The sequence below is a fragment of the Corvus brachyrhynchos genome, unplaced genomic scaffold, assembly GCF_000691975.1.
Source record: "Corvus brachyrhynchos isolate BGI_N302 unplaced genomic scaffold, ASM69197v1 scaffold115, whole genome shotgun sequence".
Classification (NCBI taxonomy): Eukaryota; Metazoa; Chordata; class Aves; order Passeriformes; family Corvidae; genus Corvus; species Corvus brachyrhynchos.
Genome location: NW_008239553.1, coordinates 8100053 through 8110908, shown reverse-complemented (window position 1 = coordinate 8110908; position 10856 = coordinate 8100053). Strand labels below are relative to the sequence as shown.

The 10856-nt window shown below is 43.2% G+C and overlaps 1 protein-coding gene across 2 annotated transcripts in view; it reads right to left on the bottom strand.

Annotated features, from left to right (window-relative positions):
• Nucleotides 1-913: 913 nt before the first annotated feature.
• DLL4 (delta like canonical Notch ligand 4) overlaps nucleotides 914-10856 on the bottom strand; it is an 11909-nt gene continuing 1966 nt past the window's right edge. The window contains exons 1-8 of one of the 2 annotated variants that reach the window (XM_017742255.1): nucleotides 10070-10826; nucleotides 9308-9368; nucleotides 9069-9199; nucleotides 7524-7693; nucleotides 6231-6450; nucleotides 5072-5780; nucleotides 4208-4316; nucleotides 914-2771 (exon numbers count right to left, since the gene is read on the bottom strand). In XM_017742255.1, coding sequence (XP_017597744.1) covers nucleotides 2766-2771; nucleotides 4208-4316; nucleotides 5072-5780; nucleotides 6231-6450; nucleotides 7524-7693; nucleotides 9069-9199; nucleotides 9308-9368; nucleotides 10070-10484 — 1821 coding nt within the window. In that variant the 5' untranslated portion in view covers nucleotides 10485-10826 and the 3' untranslated portion in view covers nucleotides 914-2765. The other variant, XM_017742256.1, reaches the window with a different exon arrangement.

Below are 10856 nucleotides of genomic sequence, written 5' to 3'. Positions count from 1 at the left end.
AATAGAGCAGCAGTAGTTTCCTGTTCTTGTAGTTTTGCTTTTGTGCACTCAGATGTTGGCTGTATTGCACCTAGCTGATTTAGTGAGAGATTTAATTGCCTGTAAATATATGTGCTTCAAAGGCTACTAAACCTGCTGGGAGTGTTTATACAAGTGTGCTTTTTACACTTTTTTTTGTGGAAATGTCCTCCAAAAGGGCTGTAGAGGATAATGACTTTGTGATGCCCTGGGAGGACACAGCTGCTGATGTAGTGTAGTGAACTCAGGAGGAGAAAGCCTGAAACTCCCCCTAATCCCACAAGTGAAAGACAAATCTTACCCCTTGCAATCAAACAAACAGGGATACAATCTTACATGAGTAGATGTAGATGCTGTGCCAGAGTAACCTGTGGACAAGATTTGGATCTTATTAGAAGTATTTAAAGAAATAGGATTTAAAAAGATAGTAACTGTGTTTTGTTCTGTAAGTGAACCCCAAGACAATGCATTTATTAAGCCACTTTAAAATGGTATTAAATCTGCATCTTTCATGTCATGAGTTGCGATGGGAGAGGAAGAGTGAAGTATTAATAAAAATAACTTTCCTGACAGTTCAGTCCCACACCAATAGCAAGAGAATGTGTGCGTGTGTGTGTATATATGTATATATGTAATTTAAATATTATCCATCACAATATAAATATGTATAACATTTCAAAATGTCAGATGAATGCCACTCAGCTGAACAACTTTGTTGACATGTGCTAACAGTATAACTTTAAAAAATAAAAAGCAGCTGACATCAGTTGGTGTGCAAAATGTAAATGTAGAACTGCAGGGACCAGGCAGGCAAGCTTACTTCTGGGGGGCTTTGCTAACCTTGGCTGTCACAGAATAACATGTGTAAAAGGACAAACCACAATAAACTTTGTCGTAGCAGGAAAGTATTTTCATTGCTTGAAAAAAAAAATAAAATTCAAACTTTGTCATCACATTAAAAACATTACATGAGAAGTAATAAACATATTTACACTTCTGTTTTGATTATAAATATACATTATATACAAAATAATGTTATAAAACGTAGAAAGTTCAGTGCTTCTGATTTTTTTTAAATTACCGAAATACTAGTCTTCAAAATAAACTACAAACAGACAAACTAAAACCCATATTATTGATTTCTGAAGGTCATCTTCAAAATGGTCCTACGTGGTCAGAGCAGAAGGTCAGTAGTGGACAATATGAAGGGGTCTTGTCTGCACAGTTCAAGGGAGTAGATGGGCTAGTCCAACAACAGGCTTTACAAGGGCAGGAATATCGCTGTCAGAGAGATAGCACAGTCCAGGTTTCTTCTAAGAGATCTTGTTTCTCCCTCCTCATTCTGCCCCATGCCCTGGTCTCATTCATGAATGTCACAGCACTTTCCACTGGGGTGTCCGGTATTATTGCTGTAAATATGTATAGAAGAAAGGAGCTTCTGCCCGCCTCTGGTTTCCAGGGACAGACACAGCATATTTTCCATGTAGCAGTGGGTGGGTATGAAAGAAACAGGATGAGCCTAAAACCTTCTAACTCTAATCTCCACCTGTCTTGGCAGAGGGCATCTCAGCGGGTGCTTCACTACTGGGCATTTAGAACCAGGATGAAGAACAAGAATTGGAGTTTTGCAACCAGATGGAGAAATGGAGGGGTAAGTGGGTACACTGCTGCTGCTTCTTCAGAAAGTAGAAGCTGCAATTTTGAGACTATTTGCAGTAAAAGGTGGCACCTAATTCAGAAACACGACATAAACCCCTGAATTTGTGTCAAAATAAGGCAGGGGGAAGAGAATGAGGAAGGAGAAGAAAAGAAGTAATGTCTATTCACAATCACTGGTAGTGCAAAGGGCATGAAAACAGCTGAGACAGCTCAGCACATAAAGGTTCTAGGAGCTGATTGATTTTAAACGCATTTGTAAGGCTTTACATAGAGCTGGGATCATACCTTCTCCTTATCAATGGGGAAGAGGCAGTACACATTCCTTATCACAACTTCCACAAAAATCATGTCCCACATCATGGCTTGAGTCAATCAGTTCTCCAAAGCATCACCAAATGAGATGACATGTAAATTTGGTTTTCTTCTTTCCTCCTCCTCTCACCCCTTACACAGTCTCCAGTACATGCAGCAGGAGAGAGGAGATGCAAATGGATGTGTAGCAGGAAGTATCAACCACCTCTGCCCAGTACTGTTCAGGTAACTGCAAAAAGAGCAGTCAAGTTTCTGTTTGGGCTTGTTAGATTCTCTTGACACATTATAGGCACTTTTAAACCCAGAAAAAATTGAGACCTCATTTATACTGTATTCCATTATCTGCATAGCAATGTGTCCTGCTTCGCACCTTCCATGGCAATATCTGTGACAGTTACGTGCCTCCTTATCTACCAGCACCTCCCATAACCAGAGTTCTGGAAAGCCAGGGGTCTGTCCATGAGGAACTGGCCTCAGCACCTTTTAAAACACCAACATTTTTAACCTCTCTCTTCCCTCTGCCTCCCCTTTTCAATAGCAAATGAAATTTCTGGTATCAAACTTCAAACAAGGGCAGTAAGAACAAAAAGGTGTATTGCATCTTTCAGTAAATTCACAGTCTGTCCAGTTCACTCAGTTCCATCCTCCGCCTGAGAGCAGCAAGTTGCATGTAATTAAAAACAGTCCAATCCAGTTCTGAATTGTAAACAATGCAGCAGGAACGTCCATCTACTGGCATCACCAAATCTGAGGTGCAAATGGGCCGATCTTCAGTCTTATACCTGTCGGGATGTAAAATAACACCAGGAATGAGAAGGAATCACAGCATACAGAGTAGTGCAGAACTAACAAACTATAATTCAGCTATGTCAAACTAAAGCAATTTAAGCCAGACATTACTGCAGTTTAACTCTCAGTGCTCAATGTTTTCAGCTGAGTCCAGCAGCAAAGAATTACCAGCAAAAAAAAATAGTCATCTCTGTGATGAGTGGCCTCTCTACCTGGCCTGAGGGGGACAATGCTTACAAACCTGGGCATTTAACATTAGGGCTCTGTAAGAAGTACATGGTATACTTAAACAGCTTGTGTTTAGAAGCATTAAGCCTGAATGATGGGGTGAGAGATTCTAAGGGTTGTCATTCTGAAAACAGAAACATGTCTGGAGATGCATGATGTAAATTTGGGAGCCTAGCTTTGGTCAGCAAGATCTTCAAAGATACAGTATTTAGGTCGCTTAATGGGAATGAAGCATCTAGCTGTCATTTGTATCTTTGAATCCTTTCACTTAGTCTTAAACTTTTAATATTGTTGGTTGACTTGTGTTCCAGCTTGCTTTCAAGGGGAAATCTGATATCCACCTTGGAAAGCGAGACGGAATCCTGCAGATCTGACTTCACAGATCACTGCTGTATGGCACAGCAAGCTTCTCTTTCCTGCAGGGTGAAAGTAGTCCTAACGATGGCTACACCAAAGAAGGCAGGTATTGGTGAACGTCAAATTGCCTTTAGCTTCCTCTGAGACTTTTTCCAAAGGGCCAGTAATTCTTCAGGAACTAGTTGGTTCCTCAATACCTGCTTTTTAAAGTCTTTAAAGTTCAGTGTTAGGCCTTTCCTTTTTTTTGGGCATTCAACTTTTCAATATAACATAAAAATCGAGATGTTTTCATCAGTAACACCATTAATTTCTGTTAGAGAATACTGAGCTGGAGCTTAAATGCTAAGAGGTTGAAATTACCTTAAAACAGACTTTCTAAATGGCTCTTATGCATATCCACTAACATATTCTGCTACCTTCCATCTTCTGCTAGAAATCTATAGCATTGCCTGTTTCCACAGAACAAAGATTATCCATTGTAGTCACAGGAAAAAGCATGGCTTTACATCAGTGAGCCTAAGAACGATTATTATTTCCATTTCTTCTGACCACCTATTTAAGAGGAAATAATCCTACAATGTGCTGAATTTTTATGAGCTGATGTTCTGTGTTTTCATCTACCACTGACTTATATACCCAAAACCTCTGGTTTAATAAAATCAGAGCAGCTAATTTTTTTATTTTCCCCACTGTATGTTCTGTGTGGGCCACAGAGGAGGAGACGTAAATGCTGGGAAGCATCATGATCCCAGGAAATAAAGGAGCCTTCTCAGATACAGTATTAAAGGATGTTTTACCTTTTTACTTTGTGAATTTATGCCTATCCACCTGTGTACTTACTTACCTCTGTGGCTATGATGCACTCATTCCTTTCTTCTGTTATCACAAAGACAGACTGGTACATTGAATCCCTTGGAGAGCATATCGCTGATATTCTGCATTCTGGCTTTTCACTAAGGCAGGGCAGAGAAAAAAGAATATTAGCTGACTACTAACAAGCCTGACTCCCAAAACCTAACATGAATATGGAGCGGTGGAATGAGATAGCCATGAAGGTGTGGAAGGGAAGTGCATAGGATCAACTTTCACATGTTCTATGTCTGTCAGAATATTATGCTAGAGAAGTGGAAGTAAGAAACAGTGGCAGTCTTCCTATGCTCCTGTCATGTGCAACCTAACAGCGCGTTCCTCAGAGCCCTCGCTGTAACAGCCACATGCAGGTCCCAGACAAGACCTTCAGCACCTGAATCAGAAGACTGATAAGCCACTGAATACTCGCCCTTTTCTCCTTTTGAAAAAGAGTAGTTGTTTTCACTCTATCATTCTTCTCAGTAAGCAGATCATCTTGCCTTCTTACAAAATGAAATACTTATTTTAATCTCTGTATGCCTTAACTGTTGTTCCTTCAAGATATACTGAGGAAGGAAAGGCACTTCTTACTTTCACCACTGGCCTAGCCACTCTGGGTTCCTTCACAGTATCCATACTAACAGCATCCTGCACAAACACTCAAATTAATTGACTTAGCTAAGGATACTACCTGGTTGTGACTCACATACTCCAGTATGAAGACTCCTGGCTTTGATCTGGTTTGTTTTGTATATTATCTGCTTGAGTTTTCTTTTTCCCTCATATGCTCACCTGCTTCTAGACTGATAATGAAGATGAGTGGCTTTAAGAAAGACTGTAATAAAGACTGCATTCTCACCTGTGTAGTCGGAGGGGAGACTTCTCTCCTAAACACTTTTCACTTTTGTAATATTTATCTTCCGGTGTCCCTCTACTTGTCAGGTCTTTTACCAGATTGTAGTCCAGTTTATGGTTCTTGGGTTTGTAGTTTGATTTCTCCAGCCCACAGTCCACTTCAAGGTCTTTATTTTTATTGGTGTTTTTCAGCTGGGAAGCTGGAATGAGATTGTCCTTCTGGAAGTCAGACAGGTTGTTCATTGTCTCCAACTCCTGCTCTGGGTGCATCCTCATCTGCCTGATGACCATTGCTATCATGCAGAATAGTATGAGCAAAGCCACCAGCCCCACCCCCATGGATATAGCGATCCAGGGGACTGGTTTAGGAGGAAGTGTAACGGGCACTGAATAAACTGGCAATTCACAGCGGTTGCCCATGAAGCCAGAAGGACAGTAGCACACAAAATTGGCACTATAAAGTCCACTGTAGCATGTGCCTCCATTCTCACATGGCCCAGAAGCACATTCATCTCTGGTTTTGATGTCACAGTTCCTGCCACTGTAGCCTGGCATGCATGTGCAGGTGTAATCGTTGATTAGATCATGACAAGTTCCCCCATTGGAACATGGGTTTCTGGCACAATCATTGATGTTTATCTCACATTTCTGACCAGAGAAACCAGCCCGACAGCGGCACACACGAAACTGCCCGAGGTAAAAGCAACTACCATCTGAGGGGAAAAAAGTAAAATGAAAATTAGTTTGCAATGCACTTCACTCAGAAATCTAAACCTTTCCCCGGTCAGCATGTTATACTACCTCAAGAAGAGAGAGGTTATTTTACAAAACAACCACACATCTGAAAGTTCATTCTACTTTACCTAATTTATCACTGTGCTTTAAAATTATGCCCCTTCTAAATATGTAATAGAGTTAATTTAATTAATTCTGCCATCTTCCTAATCATATGATAAACCTTGTGCATTGTTTTGTTGCATAGAAAATGCCAGCGAAAGTCCCGCCCCAGCAAGAGACTAAAATTAGGGTAGATGTGGAATACAGCGGGGGAGAGGGACTAATGTTCTAGAGGAAGAGTAGAGGTCAGATTGGATTTCTATCACTTCTGCACTGAAAAGCACAAATGAGTCAGGGTCATGAGATTTTTTGATAAAAAGACTCACCATTTGCACACGGGTTGCTTGTGCACCTGTCTACTTTTTTTTCACAGTTTGACCCTGTGAAGCCGAAAGGGCAAACGCAGGTGTAGCTGGCCCCTTGCTCCTTTTCCAAGCATGTGCCACCGTTGAAGCACGGAGAATCTACACACGTCAGAGCACTGTGCTCACAGTGAGTGCCATAGTAGCCAGGGGGGCACAGGCAGTGATAACCGTTCTCCATATCCTGCAAAACACAACATTAGGCCACTGTTATTTAACAGCAACAAATGATAGCTCCCTGCATGCTTAGTTTTGGTCAGCAGCAAGCGCTGTTCTGTCCCTTCTCATCCACAGCCTGATGTGGCAAAAGGGACACCAGGAGAGTAAACACCTGCAGGTCAGACTGTAAGGGATAGAGCATAGGTTCAGCCGTACCCAGCGTACAGGAGTAATTGTGCAGCTATACACGCAGAAGAGATGTGGTTGTAGGGAGCATGCAGGCAGTTGGACAAAAACATTGCAAACACTACTACTGTCTAATGGGATCCCTGAGGTCTTCCCAGAGCAGAGTGGGAAGCTGTGATCAGGCCATTTATCCTCAGTGTGAGAGCCCTTTTTTATTTCACAAGACTTTAAGTTGCTTTGGCTTGGGTAAGTCCCACCCCTTAAATCATAATGAACTGTTTCTTCTTTCCAAGTACTGGATGTCCAAAACCTTGGGAGAAGGGAGGTAGGGTCCTGTGCCTTACTCTAAACATGCATCAGATTACATTTGGCATCTATAATCAATCAGCCTTTACCAATCCATCATTGGTAAGAACCCATCATTAACTGAGTCCGAAAACAGGGTGAAACACTAAATTATAGGAATCTGAAAGTGTGGAATTCTGTTTCACAGAAAGTTTCAGCTGATTGCCCCCATATTGTTTGACACTATCTTCCCATAGCAGAAAGCAACATTTTCTTTTATTTATGATTAAAATACAGACTTAGTGCATTTCTGCATGAATGGTGGTTTGAGAAGCTTATTTTTAACAGATCTGCTCCCTCACCAACCCTAGATCTTGCCAAGTTCTCATAATGGCTGCCACAGAAACCCAAGGATCAGTTGACTAGTTCTAATCTAGATGATACACCTCCTCCTGTAACAGACTTCCTCCCCTGACACCTCTCGGAAAGGGTTCAGTATGATAGTTGTGAGCGTCAGTAATGAACCTGTGTACTATCGAATTCCCATTATGTTGTTACAGAACCATTTCTGAAAAGGTACACCGCGGCTTGCTCCACACAAAGGCTTTACATTTAAAATGCGCCTACCGTGCAACTACCGCCGTTCCTACAGGGATTGCTGTCGCACTCGCTGATCTCGTGTTCGCAGTCGACGCCGGTAAAGCCGGGTTTGCATGCACACGTGTAGCTGCCCTGGCCAGTGTTCATGCAAGTTGCTCCATTTTTGCATGGTCTGTGGTGAGTGCAGTAGTTCAGATCTGCAAAAATACCAGGAGTTAGGAGAATACGTCTTTGACAGCTGGGAAAAGATATACCTACAAAATGCTGTAGTCAACAAAAAAGACAGAATTTCCAATGAAGTATTTAATTTTTCTATCAATAGGAGTACTGGAGATTGTTATCCAGGTTATTATCAGTAATAATCAGATTACCATCTATCACTTGAGCTCTGAATTTTGAGAGAGCTGGCAAAAATTTAACTTTCTTAGTGTTTTGGTATATTCTCCCTTTTTTGTGGACATAAAATGGTTAGCTGCAATGGGATTTAGGTACCAAATTGGAAAATGTACTTCATAAGCAGGTGTTCTCCGAAAGATACGCCACAGCACTATGAACACTTCATGAACAACATGTTAGACACTAAAAGAGTGAGCTCCATCTTTAAAAGGTGTGCTCTGAGGCACATTCTGGAGAGGCAGGGAGGAAAAATAAAAGATGTTTTGGCTTTGAGATTTAAACAAACACCAGAAATCTTTTATTGTTTATTTGCTCTCTTGTTATGGATGTTAGTAGATTAAACTGTCAAATGTTCTGCCAAGATCGACGGTTTTATTAATTTTTTTCCTTTAAATTTGAGACAGAGGTAAAGCGTAAGTTCATAGGACATAAGTAGAAAAACTTTATTATCTCTATAAACACTATAGAGTAATGTGTATGCAACTGGTTAATAGATAACTATAAGCAGAAAAAAAATCTGCAACTTTACTTTTCCTGCTTAATTCAGCCTTCACCATCTTAATCCTATAACTGTCCTGGAAACACTTAGCCTGCTTTGAGCACTTAATGATCTCAGCGCCAGCAGTGCATATATGGCCTTGAGGACATGACTGCTCAGCTGGCTACGGTTCAGTGATTCAGTGGGTTGAATAGGTGGAAGTGGTCTGGTGTACCTTAAAATGGAACCTGTACTTTTCATTCTTGCTTACATGATTTTTCTCTCATGCTCCAGACTTATCACATGAGTTAACTTCCTTGTATGCAAAATAAGGAAGGCCCGAATGATGGTGTTTACTGCTGATGGAAATTGTTCAGTAAATTGTTATACTTGTTCAAGGAATAAGGAATAGCTTGAGCAGGCAGAAAACTTGTCTGTTCAACACTCATCCAGATTGTTAGGTCTTTCTCCAAGAGAAACTTCTTTTGCAAGAGAAAAACTGCAGCTACCAAAAAGGTTTCCTCGTTTTCAAACAAAATTACTACAAGAACTGGTAAGTTAGGCAGCAGTGCAACAAACTGATGCCTGTGAACATGTACCTTGGGAAAATTTAATTCCAGATCCAGTGAGTCAGATTCCTTAGTGCAGTACTAAGGAGTACCCAACCTAGAGCTGTAAGTGCAAGCTTCAGAACTAACCTTGATCACAGAAGAGGCCACCCCATCCTTCATCACAAATGCACTGCCATTGTGTTTTACAAGTCCCGTGACGGCAGCCTATATGGGGGATGCATTCATCACAGTAGCGGCCTTGCCAACCAGGACGGCAGCTAAAAGAAAAGTCCAATTAAAACATTAATGACATGGAGAAGAGTTTAAGTTTCTATTACAAGATGACATTTTAATTGATGTGCAGACTGCAATTGCCATCTACTCACATGCATTCTCCAGGCTTGTTGCAATATCCATTCTGTTCAGTACATCCAGCCAGACAGATGGCTGTGAAGAGAACATAAAAAAGCGTAAATGTTTAGGTAAATACACCTGGCACTACAGAAGACACTTTTAAAGGATAATAAGCTTTAAAAAACACTTCCAAAAAGAGTTTTCCACTTTCAAAACTTTGTTTTAAAACTTCTTTGGACGGGGAGCTCTGGAGCAGGAGGAAGTGAACAGGGAGAGCCAACACTTGACAAGTTGTCCTTTAGTTTTTGTGTTTATGCAACAAACATGAACTCTTGCAACTCTTGCTAGAAAAGCAGAAAGTGGCTTTGGCTTGTGCTAATGAAAGACTGAAAAATCCCAGTGGTACCCGGAACTCAGAGTAAAGGCTCCCACCACTACACTGCAACACCTGTCTCATGTCCTCTGGTTGCAGGAATGGTTGGGGGCAGACTTTGCGTGAGCAAGCTGCTACCCTTTTACCTTGCAATAGCTACTGCTATTTAGGGCTATCAGCCAAGGTCCCTTTCCTGCCAGCTCCCTCTTTGCTGCTAAGGCTCGCAGAGGTGCAGCACAGCGTTGGGTGGTTGCAGCCAAAGGGGACAAAGTCCTCAGCGCGCAACTTTGCCTCTCCAGGCAGGGAGTGGAGACGTCGGCATAAAAACACGGCCCGGGCCACGGGAGGCCTCCGTGAGCTTTAGAGCCGCGGCCGACGCCCGCGGCGCTGCCCGCCCGCCCCGCTCCCCGCGGACACTCACGGTCGGTACAGTACTCGCCGGCCCAGCCGGGCAGGCAGGCCAGGCTCCCGTCCGCCGCACACACGTAGTGCCCGAAGCGGTCGTCGCGGCGCTTGCAGAGGCGGGAGCAGCTCTCGCCGTAGTAGTTCTCACTGCAGACCACGCGGTAGGAGTAGCGCAGCTGGGTCAGCGGGCCCTGATGCACATCCTGCGACCAGTCCTCGCCCACCGACAGCGACCGCTGGATCGACACCTGGCTGATGAGCCACTCCTCCGGGGGCGGCCGGGAGCCTGCGGGAGAGCGGGCGTGGGTCAGCGGCTCAGAGCCCGCCGCGTCCCACGCCGCCGGGCCAGCGGAGCGGGATACCCCGCTCGCACATATATGTCCGCATACATACATGCGTACATGCATACATACACATACACATATATACATACACACAGGCACGCGTGTGGATATCGATGTGTGCAAGGGTACAAAAAGGTGGCCACCAGACTGTGCGAACCCCGGCCAAGGGGACTCAGCCGAGGGGCCTGTGAAAGGAGGGCTGCTGTGAAATATCCTTTTCCTCTCCTCTCAGAAAAACATCCCAAAGCCATTATTCCTTTCCAAAGGGCGGAATTCGAGCAAGGTGTAAAATACAGGAAAAGGCGGACGGGGCTTGCTGGCAGGCTCCCGGCTTTCTCACCGCAGCCCGCCTCGCTTTCCCACGCCAAAAATAAACCGGAGGAAACGCAATTGTGTTGGAGATTAGGCCGGGGCAGAATCAAAGCGGCCCCTGATGGATATCGTTGGGGGATCGGCTCC